This window comes from Nanorana parkeri, unplaced genomic scaffold (assembly GCF_000935625.1).
Source record: "Nanorana parkeri isolate BGI_ZX_2015 unplaced genomic scaffold, ASM93562v1 scaffold1087, whole genome shotgun sequence".
NCBI classification, from domain to species: domain Eukaryota; kingdom Metazoa; phylum Chordata; class Amphibia; order Anura; family Dicroglossidae; genus Nanorana; species Nanorana parkeri.
The window spans coordinates 329,463-353,284 of NW_017307355.1; the positions used below are offsets into that span (position 1 = coordinate 329,463).

Sequence of the window (23,822 nt, forward strand, 5' to 3'; positions counted from 1 at the left end):
TCATTACTTCCCCCTTAAAAGCTTGATCTTGCATCTTGTATAAATAAAATACATTATTAACATTCAGTGTCAGAGGACACGAGGCGGCAACTTAGAAGATACAGACAAAAAAAAAGTAAACTTGGCTGTTCCGTTCCAAACTTGAAAAGACAAATTCAGAATAATCCTGGCATACTCGGGGAACTTAATTGTTTTCCCAAAACATCTCTTTTGTAAATAATGATAATTTAGATGACATAATGTACCCCTAAAGTAAATGATGAGATCCTGAAAGAGTGTTGTTCGGTCAACCCGTATTTTAGTTATGGATGTGTTAACAGTAAACCAAATCTCTCAGATGTACAGTATACCTCCCAGAGACTCCAGACTTAAAGCTGAACTCCGGGATAATAAATTATTGTGCTCATACAAGAGTCATGTGTATTCTTCTTGAGTTTTGTCTATTTCTTCCAGATCTGTGCAGAGACTTGGAGCCTCCTGTAATACAGACCGCTCACTGCTGCCCTCTCTCCTTGTGTAGGGTGACTGGTCTTGTCTCCGCCCCCTCCTGTAATAAAGACCGCTCACTGCCGCTCTCTACTTGTGCAGGGTAGCCGTCTCCATGCTCCCTCGTCACCAGGTGGCCAATCAGGAAGCCAGGCAACGCGTCATTACATGGCGCCCGTCTTCCTGATTGGCCGGGAAGCCGGCTCCAAGCTCCCTCTTCACCAGGTGACGAGGGAGCATGGAGACGGCTTCCCGGCCAATCAGGAAGACGGGCGCCATGTAATGACGCGTTGCCTGGCTTCCTGATTGGCCACCTGGTGACGAGGGAGCATGGAGACGGCTTCCCGGCCAATCAGGAAGCCGGGGAGCGTATAAGGACTCGCTGCCCGGCTTCCTGATACTGGAAGCTCAAGTATTGGGCTAGGCATACGAGTACTCACAAATACACTTCACAGCCATTGACTTTGACACCCCATTATAAATATTCCCTCTATTGGTAAAGAAGTATATTATATATTTTTCTCATTATCTTATGTGTATTTCCCACTTTTCCAGCTGAAAATCTCCTCTTTTGGGAGGCTTGTGAAGATTTACGGTACGGAGAGCAGTCAAAAAACATATCCACTGTGCAGTCCGTATATGAGTAAGTAGTCTGATCCTCTTTGTATTGCTGCAACTTTTTAATACTTGGAGACTTTAGATCAGGGGTGGGCAAACTTCGGCACTCCAGCTGTGGTGAAACTACAAATCCCATGAGGCATTGCAAGATTCTCACAGCCACAGGCATGACCCCCCAAGATGGATGCATTATGGGATTTGTAATTTCACCGCAGCTGGAGAGCCGGAGTTTGCTCACTCCTGCATTAGATGGACTAGATCTGTTTTTTGCCATTGGCAGTCATCTGGCCCACTCTCTGGCTGTCCATTGGAAGATAATAAGTCATTGCCCATTCCCAGAGGAATTTCTGAAAAACTAATAGTTGCACATGGACCATCTGGATAATTTTTTATTTTTTTTTGGATTTGATTGAAATTTTTAAACACATTTGAAAGTAATAAACAGAATATGATGTATTAAAAATAAAATGTGTATAATGCAGACATAAAAGAGCAATCGACGTGTAAAGATAACCCCCAAGCAACATGAATAGGAAAGGTTAGCACCCAACAACTACCACCACCAGGTGGCTATCAGTAGCACCCCAATGAAAGGGATTGGGGCCCCGGAAACGTGTCAGCCATTTCATGCATATGCTGTTGTAAACCTTTTCTTGAAATCTGGTGGTAATCAATGGCAGTTGCATATTCAGGGTATGCCATATATGGCACATGGCCTGGGCACCACTTGAAGGGGACGGTTGCCGCTCTGTGGGTCAGTGAACATTTGCCGACCGAAGGAGACAGCTGACTTTTTTTCCTCTCCAATACACATCTCCCTGTCTGGCTCTTAGCAACCAGGGATGCTCTGCCCAGTGTCCCGTCCAGCTCCCGGCAACCATTGACGTCTCTGGTTGCCAGGAGCTGGGCGGGACATTAATCTGAGCGTCCCAGGTTGCTAAGAGTCGGGCAGGAAGATGAGTAAGGGCCATACCCACCCAGCTCTTAGCAACCAAAATGGGCAGGGAGATGTGTATGCGGGTGTGACACTGGGGAGAGCATGCCTGGTTGCTAAAATGGGGCAAGGAGACATGTATGGCCCTTACGCCAGTGACGCCAATGTTTGCCAGGAGCTAGGCAGGATGCCAGGGGCACAATTTGTTGTAGATACCCTTCTGGTCATTGGACATTAACCCTTCCTATTCACGTTTCCTGGAGGTTATCTTTACACGATGATTGATCTTTTGTTCACGTATAATCCCAAAGCTGTGGGATAATAACTGCCGTGATATTTGGGGGTAATGCCTTACAATGGTGCCCATGTGGTTGTCCTTTTGTTTATTTTGGCCCCAATTACAATAAATCCTACAAGCACATTAGTTATTAGACTGGCAGGTCACCAATGAAACTCTGCAAGTGTAAACCTTGGATCTCCCGAAGTAACCCTGACACCTAATTATCCCTCTGTTGCTGAAATAAAATATATGTACAAAATAATGTAGACCCTGCAAAGAAGACATGGAGTAGTAGACCTCTCCTGCTGCCCATTCTGCCAATCTCTGCAGTATGGAAAACTTCCAGCTCAAGATCCGGCAGAATCTGATACTTCTCAAAGTGACTGATTACTGTTTCCCCACTGCACCCTGTTTTTCTTCCCAATAGCCCCATTGTCACTACAGGACACCCAATTGACGTGGGGGGCATTGGATCAAACCACTAAGCGTAGTGGAGGACCAGCAATAGGACACTCCTGAAAGTGTGGGATCCTTAGTCAGGGCGTTTTTCCATTGTAACTGCAAGGATCAGCTGCGTGGGCAGCAGGACAGGGGTTCGAGGTCTTCTTTGCAATATCTTAACCCCCCTTTTCGCTGACACTTGAACGCCAGGCAAAAAGCAAGATACTCATTGGAAATACCTATATGGGAGCCGACTTATTTGCAAAGGGAGTTGCAATTCTGCCCAGCCACGTTGGTAATTCATACACCTTTGCTAGGAAGCATAGGCAGGAGGGTGCCGTCAATTTCTCTGTTAAAGTTAAGGAGTACAGTGGTCCCACCTCCCCATCCCTTTCCCAGTTTGCTGTAGAAGGGCAAGTAGAGGCTGCTATCGAGAAACCTTCATGTATATATCCTAACTGTACGCATAAATCATTTTGTCATTGTCACTGGAAAGCTGGAAATTCCAGAAAGTATTGCGTTCTCTGTCTGAACTCCCCTTTCCCTCACAGGCAGTTTCTGGCCCCAGGAGCAATACGCTGGGTAAACATTGACAGCAAGACAATGGAAAAGACACTAGAAGGTATAAAGAACCCACATCGGTACGTGCTTGATGATGCCCAAATGCATATCTACATGTTGATGAAAAAGGTGGGTCCTCTCAAGACGCCAGCGCTGCCACTTCATATAGCAACATCATTTCCAGCATTCTTTATTCTAGATTCTCAGTGATGTCACCGGTCTCTAGTGAATGGATAGGCTGTATTCTCAGTGATGTCACCGGTCTCTAGTGAATGGATAGGCTGCATTCTCAGTGATGTCACCGGTCTCTAGTGAATGGATAGGCTGCATTCTCAGTGATGTCCCCGGTCTCTAGTGAATGGATAGGCTGCATTCTCAGTGATGTCCCCGGTCTCTAGTGAATGGATAGGCGGTATTCTCAGTGATGTCACCGGTCTCTAGTGAATGGATAGGCTGCATTCTCAGTGATGCCATCGCTCTCTAGTGAATGGATAGGTTGCATTCCCAGTGATGTCATCACTCTCTAGTGAATGGATAGGCTACATTCCCAGTGATGTCATCGCTCTCTAGTGAATGGATAGGCTACATTCCCAGTGATGACACTGGTCAAAAACAGATCTGCATTCTTAGCTCTATTACTGTTAGGCAAATTTTTACTTTTTGTCAAAAGTCAGCAGCCCTCACCTGCACTGACTTTTGCAGAGAGCAGTGAAACTTGGATGTCACAGGGTGGGCACAGATGTCCCTGACGTTCTGGCTGTAATTGAAGTCCTGGCTTCACCTTGTCTTAATTATGCGGCAGGAAATAAAACAGAGCCCGATGGAAGAGTAACTGGGTCTCCGGAGAGAGGCTGGAGCTGAGTTGTAATCACAGATTATGCAGAGTTATTTATAGACTGAATTATTAATATTTCTGCAAACAATGGCAAAGAAAACAGCAGCTTTAATCACCCTCCTACATACGTCATACCTGTTCCATGGTTTATTGTATAAAGGCGGTGGATCATCTGTATGTCATCTGTATATTTAGCCACATAACTTGTATCATTTACACATCTCAGTAATGAAAGGAATGTACTGGCAATCCTGCTGGTACACTCTATTATATTGAGCCACTAGGGGGCAGTAAATGGCAAAGACAGACTTTAACAGGGTCCCCTTGGAGCAGGGGTCCTGTTGCAGATGTGTGTGCTGCAGCCCCCGGTTCTTAAACATCTGTTTATCAGTCACATAACGCGCTTATGTATCTGAGGAAAACGTACAAACATATTTTAACTTTCAATACCATAATTTCTGATTAGCTTTTGTGCAATCTAGTTTTTTTCCTGTTTAGCTACGCCTGAAAATCACAGATGGAAATGAAGTGCTGGATGTAGACAGGCGGCGCACCTGTTCCTCAATCTTGTATACACTTATAATTATTGTAATCGGCTTCATCATGCACTGATTGTGTGTTTCTGCAAAGCTTTCATTATTTCCTGTGTTGACGTTGACTTGATTACTTTTTTCAGGGAGAAATATTTTTTTATTGCTTGTCAAATGAGTGATCAAGATACAAACAGTATTTTTTTTTAAAGCAGTGGGGGAGTCAGAGGAAAGGAAAATGTTCCTGTTTCCTGTCTCAACCAATCAGATGCGTGGTTTAGATTTATAGGACATGTGCACATAGCAAATTTCAACCAGGCCACCCTTACTAACCCCCTAACCTGATCTAACTCCGACATCTCATATACAGGAGCTTCATTACCTCTGTTTGCCCTCCGTGGCCTTCTCTGGTTTTCATCAGCCTCTGACCTAAATCTTCTCTACCACTAGCTGCGTCTGAGCAGCCCGTCCCCATAGACCCTAATGGGGCTGTATTCTTAGCATCTGTAGTGTAAAGTTATGGCTTGATTCAAGTCTACGGGGTCTAACTGCAAAGGTGCAACCAGAGTATTTATGCAGGGAAGAAAATACTATTTGGGGAGCTGCATGAGGGCTCTCTGGGACTTAGGGGCCCATTTTAATTAGATGTGGGCCAGATGGTTTGGACAGATCTTGGCCAGTGGTTGCATGGAGGCCCAAAAATTGGTCACATGCAAGGGCTCTTTTGTGACTATGTCTTCCACTGTATTTTGAGACGAACACTGGAGGAGGCCACCGCTGTTAGGCGGAGAGGTAAGTAGGCACCTAAGTGGAGAATGGCTGGGTTAGATTAATGTACGGGTCTGGGGGGAAGGGGGGGGGTGTAGGCTGGTGGTTGTCTTAAAGCAAAACATGTTCCTTAAACTTGCAGTAGAAAATGACAGTGGCGCTTTGATTGTTATGGAAGACGCAGACTATTTGCTGTGCAGTGGCTTAGCTCCTGATTAAAGGGTCCCAAATTCTTACTGGGCTCCCCATGATGGGCACTGTCTCTCCCTCAACTCAATGTTCCAATGTGAACTTACCAAACAGAGGGCACTGATTGGGTGTTGGAGCTATGCAGGGTCAGCAAAGCACAGTGACGCTTCTCCGCACGGCCTCTGTGCTTAGTGACCCGATTGGAAGCCCTCTGCTTGGTGAGCCCTGGGTCAGTGAGGACGTGAAGATGATGCAGGAGCTAGCCACCCAACTACATCCATTTTTTTTTTCTAACCTTTCCCCACTCTAATTTGGAAGAGTGCTTATATTGTCTTGTTCCCAGGGGTGTCCTTTGGCCTTGGGGTTTTGGTGCTGACAGTGTACATTCGGTGCTGGGGGGTGGAGGCACTGGTGGTGCACACTAAGAGGTTGGTGGCTTCTGCATCATTTGGCTCTGGCCAGCGTTCTGCCCAATTCACTGATGTTACTGGTTGCCAGGAGCTGGGCAGGACACCGGCTAGAGCATCCCTGGTTGCCAGGAGCTGGGCAGGACACCGGCTAGAGCATCCCTGGTTGCTAAGAGCTGGGTAGGGAGATGTGTGTGGCTCTTAAACATCTCCCTGCCCGGCTCTTGGCAAACTGGGACGCCCTGGCCAGAAAGAGGGAGGCAGGTACACTAACATTGCCCCCCCCCAAATGACCCAAAGAGCTGCCATCTGAGGCAACAGCCTCAGGCTGCTGCATTATAGGTATGGCCCTGTGTGTTCTCATTGGGGAAATACTCATCACTTCCTGTCCCGGTGACCTCTCCTCAATTTGGTCACAGTACATAGGGGAAGCTACATTTGTTCATTAAATATGCATGCTGTGCTTCCTGGGTTAGTAGTACTACACAGCAATTGTGCTGCATTGTTCACCTTCCCCAATGTACATCCGCCAGTCTGCTCTGAGCAGCTGAAAATAATTAATTCTTGTCTCAGCAGTCCTTCAGCAAAGATGCTAAAACCTGACACACACAGAGAAGCCCCTGTAGGAAGATAATAAAAGTGTGTATATGAAATGCAATCATGTAAATACCAAAATGCAAATCTTTTACATTGAAAACTGATATAAAAAATTACATTTGGGTAATTGTTACCATTTAAAAGGTGCAGTTACAGGAAACCCGCCATCGCTTCACTTCAAAGTGCCAGAACAATGTGAACTATAGAAAATGATGAGTGAAATAAAATGATATAAGGTGTCTTTATTTTTATGATTTAATAATTATTTTGCTTTTCAGGATTCTTATCCTAGATATTTGAAATCTGAAATGTACAAGAATCTTCTGGGTCAAGCTTTTATCCCGCCGGAAACTAAGAAAGGGTTTGAGAACTTTATTATTATTATCATTATAGGGATGGTGACAACTCGCCATAGTTGTCTGCCTCTGGGAGGTGTAACTCCCAGAGGCAGAAGCATGTTGGGATTTGTAGTTAAAAGCAGAGCTGGAAGCCTGGAGTTGCCCACCCCTGCCTTCGACAGTCCAACTCTATCAAAAAATGTAAAAAAAAGTATTTTTCTCGATTGGGGTGTTTTCATAATCGAACAAGCAAAACAGCTTCCAGCAACCAACCTTCATCCTGGCAAGTAGATATATCAATGGGTATCGGCAAGCTACCCACTGATATATCCAGTAGGTAGCCTGTACCAGCCTTTTTTAAAGTAGGGTGCATGGCACCCTGGGGTTTCTTCTGGCATAGTCGGGGGTTTCTTCACATTTTTGCTAAATTAAGCTTTTAAAGTGAAAAGGGGGGGCCCTGATGTGAAAGGGGGGGGACTCTGTTGTGAAAGAAGGAGGGTTCTGTTGTAAAAGGATGTGGGACTCTAATGTGATAGAAGGTGGGCACTGATGTTAAAAGGAGGGGGACTCTGATATGAAAGGAGGGGGGGCTCTCATGGGAAAAGGGGAAGACTATGATGTAATAGAAGGGGGGCTCTGATGTGAAAGAGGGGGACTCTGATGTTAAAAGGAGGGGGACTCTGTTGTTAGGGGGACTATGATATGAAAGGAGGGGGGTCTGATGTGAAAGGAGAGGGGCTCTGATGTGAAAGGAGAGGGGCTCTGATGTTAGAAGGAGGGGGCTCTGATGTGAAAGGAGGGGGAGCTCTGATGTGAAAGGAGGGAGCCTCAGATGTATGGGTACTACGCATGTGTCATGCCTGTAACACTGTTGTTTATGTTGCAGCGTGTTTCCATTCATGAGAAGACAGCGTCACTCCAGTCCCAGCCCGGCCTTCCTATTTCCGCCAGGAGACCAAGAATCAAAGGCAGATGGAGACAGCAGAGTGAACTCGCCGGCAGCCATGTCACAGGTGATGATTGACGCAGTCATGTTTTTGTAGTCATACCATTTGTTCATGAATATGGGGGGCTCTTCTATGACATCTGATGATTAGGGAAATGCTGGTGGTGCACCATTTATATTAGTTATGCCTCCTGAGCTCCTAACAGGCATCCATCCATTATGAATGGCTACCAACCCACGGTCCGGGGTGCTTCTTCCATGAGGCATTGCAAGATTGACAGTTACAGGCATGACTTCCAGAGGCATGCTGTGAAAAGTGCAATTCATAAAGCCAAAGTTTAATCTGGAGGGGGTTGTGTCTGCCCCCAAAACGCATTGGCTGTTTGATCAACAGGATTATTAAACCTTTATATGGACTTTAACATCTGTTTTGGTCTGGCGCTCTTCTGTTTTCTGTCCCTCAAACAGTAACTGTCTGTGTTGCACAGTAGAAGCTATTCAGGTCCTTTCTTGTGTTCTTCTAATGAATCAAATGAATAGACTGATAATTACAGCTCAGTTATTAATGCCTTTAGATCAGGGGTGGGCAACTCCAGCCCTCCAGCTGTTATGGAACTACAAGTCCCATGAGGCATTGCAAGACTCTGTCAGCCAGAGGCATGACTTCCTGAGGCAGATGCATCATGGGATTTGTAGTTTCACCACAGCTGGAGGGCCAGAGTTGCCCACCCCTTCTTTAGAACCATCCAAAGATAAAACTAGTAGCTTTCTTTATTCCTTTTGGGTAGTAATATCTGCAAATCTTCTGGAGTGTATTTGTGGAATGTACCATCAATCGGGAAGGCTGAAGTGCACCCTCTAATATCTAAATTTAGAATGTCCGGTGTTTATTTGTTAATCCAAAAATACCCAAAATGTTTATATTCCAATCTCTGATCGAGCACTTGTGTCATGACCAAAGTAGATTTAAAGGCTTCAAAGGAACACTTGCTTGTTTTTTTAATAATAAAATACTGTTTTTTACTTGTTTGTATTGTCTTCACAAGCAGGCCAGACCCCATAAAACCCTGCTGATCTTGTTTAGTTAGGACCGCCATCTCCCACATCCTGCCGTTCCCTTATTGGTTCTTCAAAGCCTTTGTCTCCTTAAAGTGGAACTACAACCTCTTATCCTTTACAGCCAAGGAAGGTTCCTTCTTAAAAAAAAAAGGGAACATTACTCACCAATTGAATGTCTCCCAACACAGCTACTTTCAAGGCATGCCAATGTCAAGGTTGGCGGTGTGCTTATTTTACCTCTCAAACCCTCAAATGGTTGGTGTCATAGCTGATCACACGTGCAGCACAGTGGCAACTACAATCCAAATAGAAGCCAAGACGGGGGTCTATCTTGGCTGTAAAGAGGCTGTAGTTCCACTTTAAATCGATGAGTCTAGCTCTGCTTAAAGGATGTTGAAGCACAGGGTGGGTCAGCCCTCGATTATGACAAGACAAGATCTGGGCTTTGATAATAGCAGGTACATGCAGGCTCCTGGGGGTGCTCTGGGGGTTACTTCAGCTAGGTTATTGGGAGGATATGCTTATTTTACAATCTCTCACACCATCTGAAGCTTTCATATCCAGGGCAGTTGGGCACTTTGAAGATACTTCCCTGTACTGTGCTGTGTGGCCTTTGCACTAGCCACCCTCTCCCAAGAGCCAAGAACATTCAATGAAGGATTAAAACCCCAAACTCAAAAGCAGGATGAGCATGAACGGTAGATAGATAGATAGATAGATAGATAGATAGATAGATACATAGATAGATAGATGCATAGATAGATAGATAGATAGATAGATAGATAGATGGATAGATGGATAGATACATAGATACATAGATAGATACATAGATAGCTTGCTAGATAGAGTCGAACTAGATCTCTGTTGGAGGCAACCTGGCTCCAGCAGCAGAGGACAGGAAGGAGTGTGTCTGTAGCTCCGGTGCAGCCCCAAGTTACTCCTGGGCGGGCAAAGTAAGTAACTGAAACACCAGAACTGCTCTAATTGGAGCTCTCAATGCCAGCTCCTCCCCAGAAGAGGATGATGGGATGACCTTTACGTAGTCGTATTCTCCAGTCATTATTACATATGTCTTGACTCTGTAGATATCCCATCGCACACCTGAAGATATGTCACCGATACACCAATGGATCCTCATTGGAACGTCAACGCCTTTGTTGATGTTCATCCATAATGTCAGGAGAGCAATGTTTCGAACACCGTTGTGTTACATGGCTGATTAAGGGACCTTGAGAGGGACTCGTAGAAGTGCGGTGACGTGGCCATACTCGTAGTCCTTGATGAGTTCCTCCAGCTCCATAACTGAAGGTCCATACCTCTGTACGGACCTGTGGCTGGAGGAACAGTCTGCAGGAGCCTGAACATTGGCTTGCAATCCACTGATTGGGGTTCCAATACTTTGCAGACTCCGATGCACAAATATATTAAGTGTTTTTTTTACGTTTTGTTTGCAATATCGGTGCATTTATTAAGAGAATATTCCTTCAACGAGGTCTCCTTTGCTGGCTAGCAGGGCTGATTGCTGGGGAACTCATTCCTGTGTGCTCCCTGTCTTTCCCATTGCCCTAGGTAGTTAGAAATTGAACCTCTGCGCATTTCTTTTCACAGAAATAAGTTTTATCATTGAGAGAGTCGTGCCGCTCTTTAATGGACAGAATTAATCACCTCCTTCCCATGCCTCGCCTCACTTCATTTATTCCGCATTGTAAAAGATTAATACCAGTGCTTCCAGAATTCAATTACCATTGGCATAGAGATCTCCAGTCAATTATCTGCTCTTATTTTTTTTTCCCCTCGATGAATATTGTATTAAAACCGCTCCGTTTGCAAATTCTGTGTCAGGCCGCGGTCTCTTGTGTGACGAATCCGCGCCCTTGTCACCTTGTAACACCGAATGACAAATTAGCACAATTAAAATAGTAACTTAGACACTATACTCTGATACTAAAGATTGAATTTGTGGGTTTTACAAATGAGTGCGGAGCATTATATATGCAGCGGTCATTGCATGATCTCTTTTGTGTTTTTGAAATTATTTGTTGGTGCCGCAGACAAGAAAACTTCAGATTTTCCCCACTTTAATGGATTTTAATGACGTTTAAGAGGTCCATACGTACAGTATATTTAAAGTATATCGTAAATAAATCCACTGTGGCCATTGAAAGAGAAGTTTCTTTTTTTATATGTTACATAATACATACCAAAGTAAGTAAGTATTTTTATATTAAAGCCCATCTCTGGTCAAATTATGTCCCTTCCCTTTTAAAAACCCTTCCAAAGCTCCCCTGTGTCTGCTGTCATGTGACCCGTTCGCCATGTCATGGAGTGAGAACTGGTGATCCAGTCCAGGTCCATTGCCAACTGATCTTCTGCTGCCCCTCATTGTGACACCATCACTCCTCCCCTGGGGTCTTCAGGAATCTGTCAGGCCCCCACCTATGGACAATGAACGGGAAGTGTCCATGTCCCCAGGCGGCAATTCAGGCCCCCGAAAAAATGGTCTCTCCCACTCTGCAGTCCAAATGAAAGAAGGAAGCAATGTGTCATGTTGTGACCACTTTTTTAATTACTGAGAGATGGGGATAAAGTTTAGTGGGGATGGGGGTCCCTAGCCACAGTAGAGCTTTAAAGAGAACTAGCCATGTCCAGGTTTAATGCAAGGATAAGTATATCCAATATTAAGGTTTATTAACATTTCCATCATTATTTATCTGTACTTACTTTGCTTCTGACTTTCCAGCTTGAGAGTCAAGGCCAGAGGTGGGCAACTCCGGCCCTCCAGCTGTGCTTTAACTACAAATCCCGACATGTTTCTGCCTCTGGGAGTCATGCCTGTAACTATCATGCAATGGGACTTCTAGTTCCACAACAGTTAAAGGGCCGGATTTGGCCACCCCTGGTCAAGACAGTCTGTCACCTGAAGTCTGACAGATTCTGCCTTGTCTCATACAGTCTCCAAAGCTGCTAAGAGTGAGAAATATAGTTCCAAAATTGGAACAACTTGAGAGCTGTTTTATAATGCCATGCACATGGAGGAAAAATGTGAAATCAGGATTATCTTTAAATTCCTTAAACATTTCAGGAAACACTTAAAAATGTATCAAAAAGTGATAAACCTTTTTTTGGCCTATCCTAATCGCTGACTTGTAGTTCTATCGCCCCCTGCTGGCCATCTATCTTACATTCTTTTTTTTTTCATGAACTTTGGTTGTAGATTACGCAGTAACATGATTCCGTTGTTTAAATATTTATAAGAGCGGATTATCCGCTGTCCGTGTCATCGGCAGAAATCCTTTTCCCTGTGCCGTTTTTATAGCCTCTGCTACGGAAACGGTTCCCAGGCCTTTCAAGTCTCCAGATTTCATCTCGCCAACAATTAGCGGTCCGCGGGGAGTCTGGCAGGCCGGCTAGTTCTGGAGAGACTTCTTGTTCCCATATTTAGTGACGGCGCATTAATACCAGCGTCAAGAAAATTAAACTCCCGCGGTTAATTAGGGGCAGCCTGTCCTCATCTGTGTTTATACAGAGACAGATTGTGTTCGCTTTATAAAATATGGTCACCGAAATGTTGCCAATTTGTTTTTCCAGAATCAAAATTCATTATGGAGCTTAGCTGTTTATGTAAGCCGGTGCTGGTCAGCTTTCTTGGTATGTGTGGCATTTGACATTACCAAAGGGTCACACGTAATATTAATTGAATATAGTGCTACAGAAAGCTGCCAGAGACTACAAGTATGCAACAAGAGGACATCAGAGACTGCAGACATGCTAGAAGAGATGGTCAGAGACTGGAAACCTACTATAGGAGATGGTCAGGGACTGCAGACGTACTACAGGAGATGGTCAGGGACTGCAGACATTCTATAGGAGACGGTTAGGGACTTCAGACAAACTATAGGAGACGGTTAGGGACTGCAGACATACTATAGAAGACGGTTAGGGACTGCAGACATACTACAAGAGATGGTCAGGGACTGCAGACATACTATAGGAGATGGTCAGGGACGGCAGTCCTACTACAGGAGATGGTTTGGGACTGCAGTCCTACTACAGGAGATGGTTAGGGACTGCAGACATAGTATAGGAGATGGTGAGGGACTGCAGACATACTATAGGAGATGGTCAGGGACTGCAGACATAGTATAGGAGATGGTCAGGGACTGCAGACATAGTATAGGAGATGATTAGGGACTGCAGACATAGTATAGGAGATGGTTAGGGACTGCAGACATTCTATAGAAGATGGCGAGGGACTGCAGACATACTATAGGAGCTGTTGGGTAACTGTCTACAACTCTTTGCATGTGAAATGCATTAGAAGGCAGAGGTTCAGGTGGATCTGTCTGTGCTCCAGATGGTTGAATAAAATCTTCTTCATGGCTTCTTTCTGTCTCTGTGTAGGTACTCTAAACTCAGGAGTTAAATCTTAAAATTACATTCAAGTACCTTCACTATGAACAACAATGTATCTTATTTGTGTATCACTCGGCTGTAGATCCTCAAATCATCTCTGAATTGGTGCTGACACTGTCCTTCCTTCTGGAGGGGGGCTACTTGTGTTCCACATGGTCCCTGTGTGTGTTGTAAAGTAGTCACCGCTCCAAGCTCACTCCCGTGATGGACTACAATCTCAATACAAACTAGCTAACTAAACATGGAATTGTAGTCCATCACAGGAGCGAGCTTGGAGCGCTGACTACTTTACAACACACACAGGGACCATGTGGAACACAAGTAGCCCCCCTCCAGAAGGAAGGACAGTGTCAGCACCAATTCAGAGATGATTTGAGGATCTACAGCCGAGTGATACACAAATAAGATACATTTTGGTTAATAGTTAAGGTACTTGAATGTATTTTTATGATTAAATCTTGAGTTCAGTGTTACTTTAAGGATGACACCTCTTCCTATACAAATGCTGTTAGTTTACATAGCTGGCTTGTTAGTTGTGGTTTCCCGGCCATTAGTTTTAGTCATTCCCAGCCTTCTGAGAGAAACATTTTTGGTTTACAAGCTGCCCTTTCTGTTTTAGGACAGACCCCTGCTGGGGAAAGACTTACAAAATGACAAAAATAACTTCCTCCAGAGGACACAAACATGGAATCTGAAATTCTCTGTCCTAGTAAAGTTTCTGAAGATGTAAATAGAGCCCATAACGGAGGATCTCAGATCTACAAAGCAAATATCTGCAGGACTGCTATAGGAAGCAACGGGGTTCCCTTCCTGGATGATGCCTCACCTCCCTTATCCCCTTCTATGGGCAGATGCCACCATGCAGCTTTCTTTATTCTAATATTTTTCAGAACCTATAATTTGAACAAACTTTTATCTTCGAGATGCAATTTAAATTCAAGATTCCTACCAATTAAGACTTAGTCCTTCTTGTCGGGGTTCAGAGTTACTAGGTTGTCTTTCTTTTGATCTTTAGGTCACATCGCCCCATATATTCTCAGCCTGAGACCCATTTTTATTTTATTTGTTGCCTGAAGACTTCCCTCTGTCTTGCCATGAATTACAATGTATATGAATTGGGGACTAAGTCCCATCCTGACAGATTTATTCCTAGGCCCACCAGAGGAGGAAAGCCTCTGCCCTGTTGGGGGCCCTGTTCTTAAGTCTTACCTGTACCGATAGAACTGCAGGTGTCCTCCATGAGCTCAGCTCACCAACCCTCCCTGAAGTCATAGTAATTGTTCTTCCCCCATCTGATGGACCTCTGCATGAAAAAAAAATGGCTTTGGAAACCTGGCTTCTTTAGTTTCCTCCATGCCCCTAGCCTGCTGATTGGAGAATAAAGGAGCAGCCATAGATATTGACAATATCTTTATACCTTCTGGTAAGCATGTTCCCAGTGCCATATAACAGAGCCTGGCTGGCTAATAGCAATGGCCCTTATCTCAGTCTGACCCTTGGCATGCAGGGAATTATGAGACGCTAACATAAAACACATTTTAGGTACTTGTACTATCTATAGTTAAAAATACATTTATTCTTATTCAGTTAAAAGACAACTGTATTGTTTCATTTTAAATCTACTCATTCTATAAAAGAAATGGGGGCGTATAAATCACTTTTTTAATTTGTTTCTTTTCATCAGAGCTAGAATTGATCGAATGTAATTAAATAGGCTTTGCAGGAGCAGTCACTTTTTTTTGTTTTTCTCTTCTGAATTGGAAACTTGAAAAATAGGTCTGTGGATAATTAATTTAAAAAAACATCTGACTGCTTAATTCTAATTGGAAAAAAAACAAACAACTGTTGTGTATGTAACTAGCATAATTAAAATTCATCCAGTCAATTCACTCCTCATACTAGAGCTACAGCAGGAAGGCGGCCATGTTGTGTTCCAAACTGGGAATTTAGCCTATTGATGTGCCCGGAATGAATGGCTAGGAATGTATCTTCCTGATACCATATCAGTCACAGGAAGCTGTTGTGTTGTTCCATTTGACCACAAACATGTGGGCCGCCATTTTCTTGGTTAGAAAAAGAAATAAAAAAAATTGTGTGTGGTTGATGTGGACAACTCCACTCTGCCAGTGCTTTTGCCTATGTCCTCACCTTCATCATTGTCACCTGTGTTTTCGTATCTCATTTGCACAGCTGTCCCCGCTAAGCAGTCCCTTGGCTAAGTTACCCGGAAACCTGTTGCCTGCTTGCCCCGAAGAACAACAGTCCTTGCACGGTGCCTCCTCTTCCTCTGCACACCTGGAAGCTCCTTCTACCTTCCCACCTCCCTCCGTGAATGGCTCTGAGAGGTGTAATCTCAGTCACTTGTTTTCATTTGCTTCGATGATAACGTGTTAAAGGGAAACTCCACTTTAAAAAAAAAATATGGCATAAAAAAAATAGCTGCACAAGCCATTTTGTAATTCACTGTTATTAAAATATACATTTGCATTTAAAATTGCAGCTGCTGTAATTTCCTAAAAATGCAATGCAATATGGCGACCTGGAGACCTTCTGTATATGGTAAGTGTACAGAACGCCCCCAGAAATGTAATCTCCTGCTTCTGTGATTGGCTGACTTATTTTTCCACAAGTCCGCACCAAGTTACAAGTCAATTTACAGCCATTCACTGCAATAGGAATTTCATGTCTGGTGAGATACTCCCTGAGGGCCGGCTCACACCACAAAGTCTGCGTTCCAGAGGTAGTGCTTGCAGCATTTTTGCAGATCGCACTGGACCGGAACGCAGGCACTAATGTGCCACAGGTGCAGGCGATCGCACTGCAGGCGGGGGGGGGGGGGGGGGGGGGGGGGAGGGGGGGGGGGGGGAGGGGCGTGGCTGTGGTGCCATTGACTTGAATGCACCTTTTGCCCTCTGCTGATTGACAGCAGCAGTGGGCGGGTGCAATAGCTAGTTTGCTATTGGCTATTGCAAAGTGAAATAGCCAATAGGAATCTAGCTATGCATTCCTATGCTGTTTTTTTTTTTCTGACTGATGGCGGCCCCGATGTCAGAAAAAAAAACACAGCTTGATTGAGCAGAGTAAACCTTTCCAGGAGAAAGTGTTTCTCTCCCGGGCGGCCAGGAGCCGTTATCTAATAGCGGGAGACTCCCGCAGCATCTGCAACACAAAGTCCCCCAGCTGATTATAATTTAGGCTGACCATCCCATTCAGGGATCAGTTTGCAAAGGACATGCTGGTGCAAACTGCTATTTCTTCAGAACAAGGTTGGAATCTGCAACAAGGTTTCTTAAAATCCTTGCAGTGTATATTGATCACCCCGAGGGGATTGATTTTTACTCAATAAAAGTGGAGTTACTCTTTAATAATAATAATATTATGGCACGGCCATGAGGTACTCAGATACTCCAGTTTCTGAGTCTCTGCTAATTATATCTCTTTCTTAACATAGAAAATGATTTAAAACTGACTCCAGCCAAAACTTTGTATTACATTTTGGATAGACCTGGGAAGAGTTAAAGCCAATATGAGGACTTTACTGCCGTCTTGTGTCCCAGTATGGAGATATGAACTTCCTGTCAGGACCTTTACTTGTCCTGGTTTCACAGGGACAGGATGTGAAGGGAAATCTCCTTAATAGGTTGACAGGCAGAAATATAAAGCTGAGTGAACTGTTACTTTATCTAAAATTGGGGACAACAATTAGGCTTTGACATTTTAATATATCCAAAACTAAAAACAGGGGGGGGTTGAAATTTTATGGTGAATCTTCTATGTAGAAGTTCAACCCTTTTTACTCCTCAGTTCCTGTCCCAAAGAGAGTGGTCTTTAGGACAGGAAATGAGGAGGAATGTCCCCATTGGGAACACGGGCAGCAACAAAAAGCCACCAGGGGGGTTTAACTCCATACAATTAAAAAGGGTTTTGGCTGGGGTTCTGTTTTAATGCCAACAAATGGTGAAATGTTGTGTTTGAACAGAAATGTCTTTCAATACCATTTTACTGAATTTTATATCTTGTTTTTACATTTATTGTATGTGCTTGGAAGACATGCAAAGGCATTTAAGGTAGTATTATCTATACAAGCTTGTTTAGGATCTGAGATGTAAAGTTAATAAGGTTTTGGTAAAGTGTGAAATATTTTGTCCTGCATAGTGGTCAAGTTCCCGGTTCATATGCTGCTTCTGAAGTAATGAGACCTGGAGCTCCATTTTAGATATTGTCTGCAGTGCAACCTTTAGGTGAAACCTGGTACTGAACCGCGATCCCTGCATTGAGACTTTGTGAGAGATCTGTTATTTCTATAAGCTTGATTATGGGCAGATATAAAACTAGTCTAATTAATACAAGTGTGTACTGCAGCAGTGAAAGGTATCACTCAAGGCAGACCTAAAGCCCCACAGCCAGCAGCGGTGGACCCATCCTTAGCCCAAATACACAGGTCCAAAGTGTAAAAAGTTGCATTACCTCCAAGTCCTTTTTTTCCTTTTTCAATAAACTTTATTCAATTGGGAACTGTGCATTAACAGAATTCTCCAGACCTTCTGCTCGAACACGTTTCACCTTGGGAGGGACCTTAGGGAAGGGATGCGCTGGAGGAGGAAGAGCAGGGTCTAGTGGATGTCGTGCTTTGTAATGCATGATTCCCTATAGAATTAGTTTTGTTTTTTTAAAGAAACAAAGCAGTTGGCAGTGGTCCGGCTTGTATCACTTTTGGTCCATGTATTTGGGACCAGGATGGGATTTCTTCACTTTTAGTCCATTGTATGAGCATCCTGTATTACCCTTTAAAGTAGAACTCATACTGAGGGGGGAGCAGAACTAGGAGTCAATCAGGTGTGCTACAAGCATATGCGCTGATGGTGAACCTGTTTACAGGAAGAGAGTGAAAAGTGATTAGCTTATGGTATTCTGCTGCACCTACACTGTCCGAACACAGGCTATGGGTGGGGAGGTGACCAAGCTGTATTGCCTAAATGTATTAGAGAGAAGTAGAGTCACCAGCCTGGATCTGTTGTCCAGTAGTTCACTTTCAGAGGAACAATGATTAGTAGAACTGGCGCCTTAGTCTTTCATAATCAAATTCAAAGGGTGACATTTTCCTGGACTAGTTGGTATTACCCAACCACAAGGGTATATTTAAAAAAAAATGTTGGTCTACCTCCTTCACCATTGCAACCTGGGATGTTGATCCCAACAGCAGGGCTCCTGTTACCCTCCATAGACTGTGCAAGCAAATGAAAGCTCTGCAGTCTAAATACAATCCATAATTCCTCTTTGTTAATTAAAAGCCAAAATCCAGTACATCACAGCAACATGACAGTAAAGTGTTTTGGCTTTACAAGCCTTAGCCATAGCTTGTATAGCCAAAACGCATTAGCGTCTCGTTGCTGTGATGTACTGGATTTTGGCTTTTAATTAATAAAGAGGAATTATGGATATTATTTAGACTCCAGAGGTTTAATATGCTTGCACAGTCTATGGAAGCGTAACAGGAGCCCTGCCAGTATATCACAGCAACAAGGTAGTAAAGTGTTTCAGCTATACAGGCCTCAGCCAAAGCTAAGACTAACAGGGTTATTCACAAAAGGGTGAAGAGTTTGGAGAAGGCAGGAGAAGGGAACAATCTAGGACAACAACATTGCTGAACTGGAAAGTAAGCTGAATTGGAGAATTTTTCCACATCAGCTATGTTGTCCTAGATTGTTCACTTCTCCGGCCTTCTCCACACTCTTCACCCTTTTGTGAATAACCCCAGTCAGGCTTGTATAGTTGAAACGCATTAGCATTGTGTAGCTGTGATGTATTGTGTTTTGGATTTTAGTTAATAAAGAGGTATTATGGATAGTATGTGTACTCCAGCCCTTTCATTTACTTACCCAACACGAGGCCTAAAATGATGGCATCAGTCTCTTGCATTTGGTTCAAGAGTTCTCTCCATTCTCCTTTTTTTGAAAACTTAAAAGAAAAATGTTTCGGCTTAGAGATCTACTTTAATGTTCAGCATCTAGGAGAAGCCGAGAAATCAGTCTTAGGTGCAGCTATCTTTTTGTACATACATAGTAGGCCGCCTTGATTTTTTTTTTTTGGAGACATTTTGAAGTACTGACCCATTTTCCAAAGACTTCTTTTTTTTCATCAAATCTCTTTTTATATGAGCGCACAGAATGTAAAACTCCCTTTCAAAGTAAATCTTCACTTAATGCCTGTGCAAAGATGTCTTGTTTCACTCGCTGTTATTTAACATCACAGGCCTTTTCATACAGCTCTGCATTAAGCTCACTGCTCTCTCGCTCTCTCCCCCTACCCCCCCCCACACCGCCTCGCACGTTATTCCCATCTCTTTATAATAAAATCACTTCCGCCAGCTGAGCATTTCACTATAGAGCAAAAAAATAAAAAGCTGCCAGCTTTAGATTATTTAAAAACATCTGTGATCTCCTTATAAGTTACATAACATCTATTATCAATGTGAGGCAGCAAGAGAGGGCTTGTGTTCAATCTAAATTCGTGTGTAGGGGCATTGTTTAATATTGGTTAAAGAAGAAGGACAAAAACAGCGAACTGTAACAATATAAAGATGAATTCAACTAAGGCCTCATTCACACGAGAAAAAGCCGGCACATACAGCTGCATGCACGGCCGTATCGGGCAGCTCCCGGGAAGGAGAGGTGCTGCATGTGATTAGTACGCAGCCCTGTCCTTCTCTATGGGAGTGCGCAGACCTAAGCCGCCCTACGCTCACCCGCCCTGCACGTCCGTGCGGGTGTCCGTACTCATACGCTGACAGGATTGATCCTGTCTGCGTCCGAGCCGGGACACCTGCACCCGTACGGACCTGCACTTGGGATGAGCTTAGGGCGGCTTACGGCAGCACCTGTCCTTCCCGGGAGCTGCTTGGTATGGCCGTTCACGCAGCACGGATCTGCATGTGGCGGCTTTTTCTCGTGTGAAAGAGGCCTAAGATAATACACAATAGCTGCATAAAAACCATGTAACAAAAAAGAACAATCTGTTACAAAAATACAATACTGAAACAACAAAGCTTCCTTTTTTTGGTTTGCAGTGCTCCTAAAACTGTAATGGTTTGACCCTTGTGCTCCTGATTCCCAATGTGAGAGCCGCTCTGAGTACCATTCAGTTAAACATTGAGTAACCAGGCTCTCGGGATTCTTGCACAAACACTCTTGGTTCTGCACTGTGTCATGCGAGTCTGACAGACCAATTGCATGGCCATGCCTAAGAGCTTGAAGCATACACCGACCAGCCGTAACATTATGAACACCCGCCTAATATTGAGTAGGGTCTCTCTTGCCATCAAAACAGCTCTGACCCATCGAGACATGGACTCATCTAGACCTATGAAGGTATGCTGTGGTATCTGGCACCAAGTCGTCAGCAGCAAATACTTTAAGTCCTGTAAGTTGCGAGGTGGGGCCGCCTTTGCTCCCCATGTGCATTTTAATTGACTGCTTTTTATCAGTCTGCCAGTTCTTCCCAAGATTGCATCAAATATTTTAGCAACAGAGTAAATAAAAAGCATAAATGATAATGTTTGCTGTATTGCTCAAATATGTTTGTTTAGACATTTCAAGTATTCCTAACATCCAGTTCATTAAACCCACACAAAACTTGTTTCCATGGGGGCAGGGAGCTGCATTGGAATTTTCTGTTTAAGGGACATTCCATAGCCAGCTGTGACTTTTTGTAGACAAGATTCCCATGGCAAGGGGCAGAATCTGAAGGTTTCCCATTAGGTTGCCTAAACATTATACAAGTGTGATAGAAGAGTAATAACAGCAACGTAGAAACTTGATAAATTCACTGCCTTGTGCTACCGTATCAGATACTTAATAAAGAGAATATTAGGTTTAAACTGAAGGTGGAGCTTCTACTTAAAGTCTATCTCTGGGCTAACCAAAAAACTAGCCATGCAGTGGGGCTACACCTGCACTGTCAGGGTTATCTTCTCATTGATGCCTAGAGGAAAGGAAAAAGCTTACCTACCTGATCCCCGCCCCTGTTGGCTCCCTCTAGGCTCACCTGGGCTCCAGCGGTCTAAGGACCACTGACATCATCACGTGTAATGAAGGTTCTGTAGACAGTCTACCAGGTGGAGCGGGGGAGAGAAGATAAGGAGGGTGCTGACCACCAGGGTAGAGGGAATCAGATAAACGTGCTTTACTCTGGTCCCCTAGGCATGAATGAGCAGTTAATCCTTGCAGGGCAGGGGTAGCCCCATTGCAAATGAAGTTTTTGGTTTGTCCAGAAATAGACTTTAGGGGTCAGTCAACCTGAAATTGGTGTTTTTTTTGTACAATAGGAGTCTAACTGTCTGAGTCCCCCCACCGGTGTCCTTTACTTTTCTATTGGTGGTATATAGATTCTATTCCTGTCTGGCAGGGAATTTTTTGGGTGTTCCTAATAACCATTTGTCAGCACAAGCAATGAGAAGAGTGATTGTCACCAGAACAGGGAGACAGAGACAGTAATAATAATGTGACAATATAAAATTTCAGCAGGTAGAGTGGGAGCCTCGCATCATGGGCACTCTGATGCAGATATCTCAACCGTATGGTCTTTTTACCAATAGGGTCCCAGAGAGATACACTATAAGGGCTATTCATAAACGGGTGAAGAGTTTGGAGAAGGCAGGAGAAGTGAACAATCTAGGACAACATAGCTGATTTGGAAAAATTCCCCAATCCGCTCACTTTCCAGTTCAGCTATGTTGTCCTAGATTGTTCACTTCTCCTGTCTTCTCCAAACTCTTCACCCTTTTGTGAATAACCCTGTATATGCCCAAAGGTTTGTAGGCACATGGCCATCATATGAGCCCTATCAACCCTCCCTCCCCCCCCCCCTACAAACACATACATACCTCGGTGGCTGTGACAGCCTCCACTCTTCTAGGAGGGCTTTCCGTGAGATTTAGGAGTGTACCTGTGGGAATTTGTGCCCATTCAGGCAAAAGAACATTTGTGAGGTTGGATGAGATGTGAGGTTGAATGTTGGATGAGAAAACCTGGCTTGAGATTGAGTTCCAATTTCTTCCAAAGGCGTTCAGTAGGGTTGAGGTCAGGTACTGATGTTGGATGAGAAGACCTGGCTCACAATCTGCGTTTCAATTCATTCCAAAAGTGTTGAGTAGGGTTGAGGTCAGGGCTTTGTGAAGGCCACTCGAGTTTCTCCACAAGAAACTGATCAAACCATGTCTTTATTGAGCTGGATTTGTGCACAGGGTCATGGTCATGGAGTTACAGAAAACTGTTACCACAAGGTTGGAAGCACCCAGTTGTGTAGAATGTCAATAGTTTGGACAGTTGTCCTCATACATCTTGCCATATAGTGTATAAGATATCAGTTTAGGATGGACTAACCCATTAGAAGGACTTACCAGATTCTCATTCTTTATATCAAAACTATCTTGTTTGTTTTAACACAGGAATAAAATCCCCCTTGAATGCCAAATATACATCGTAGACAAAGCTTTCGACAACCAAAAGGACCTGCGGAAACCTGAGGCGGACACGGAAAGCCTAGAATCTTCTACCGTGTTTTGACAGCAAGACTGATGCCTCCACTCACTTTCTTGTCTACCACTGGGTCAGGTGCCTTTATACAGAGAAGTATGTAAGATTGGACATGATAAAAAGCTTGAGTGAAGAAACATGAAGCTTGGCAAACTCATTTTTTCCACCACAGGTTAGAAAGAAAAACGGTAAAACATTATTGGTTGGTATGGGCCTTGGCAATACCACAGTCTTCCTTCTCCCCAGTTTTTATAAATATACATAACCTGTGCCTCGTCATCTGCTGGAGGAGTCTCAGAATTCCATTCCAGCCCATGTGCATTGTGAGAGAGGACAAGGTATAGCTCCCGATGATGGTATTCAATGTGTATGTGTAACCAGGGCACCAATACAGAGCTAATGGGGGTAATTTAAGGAGTCATTCCAACCTAGCAGTTCATGGATACATGAATCCCCAGTACATCAGAACAGACCAACCCAGGCATGGATTTCAATGCTGGGGTTATGTTTTTGAGCCTCCAGTACCACTGATCAAGGTTTTTCTGAAGCTGAACTCTAGGTTGGTATGAAAAAACAGAATTAATGCAGCTCTGAATTCATTAATACATCTTTAAATGTATTTTTTTTAATGCAAGCAGTGTAAGTACCTCATTGTGACCCGGTATCAGCCCCTTGTAGTCACCTGTACAGCAGAGCTCAAAATGGGAATAGAAGAAGCACCAGAAGGAGTCAATCAGTTTTGCTGCAGTGCAAGGAGCATGCTGATAGGAGGGAGTAGAAAGATGAGCTCATCAGTCTTCTGCTTCTCCTTTTCATGTCCAGTCACAGACTGGGGGTGGGACAAGACCTGTAAATATTACTGAACTGCTGCAGACAAAAAAATCAGG

At 43.9% G+C, this 23,822-nt stretch overlaps 1 protein-coding gene across 2 annotated transcripts in view; it reads left to right on the plus strand.

The window, feature by feature from the left end:
• RGS11 (regulator of G-protein signaling 11) overlaps positions 1-23,024 on the plus strand; it is a 76,433-nt gene extending 53,409 nt beyond the window's left edge. The window contains exons 13-18 of one of the 2 annotated variants that reach the window (XM_018567731.1): positions 1,042-1,129; positions 3,311-3,449; positions 6,925-7,007; positions 7,871-7,997; positions 15,593-15,747; positions 22,848-23,024. In XM_018567731.1, coding sequence (XP_018423233.1) covers positions 1,042-1,129; positions 3,311-3,449; positions 6,925-7,007; positions 7,871-7,997; positions 15,593-15,747; positions 22,848-22,965 — 710 coding nt within the window. In that variant the 3' untranslated portion in view covers positions 22,966-23,024. The remainder of the gene's footprint in view (positions 1-1,041; positions 1,130-3,310; positions 3,450-6,924; positions 7,008-7,870; positions 7,998-15,592; positions 15,748-22,847) is intronic. The other variant, XM_018567732.1, reaches the window with a different exon arrangement.
• The last annotated feature ends 798 nt before the right edge of the window (positions 23,025-23,822 follow it).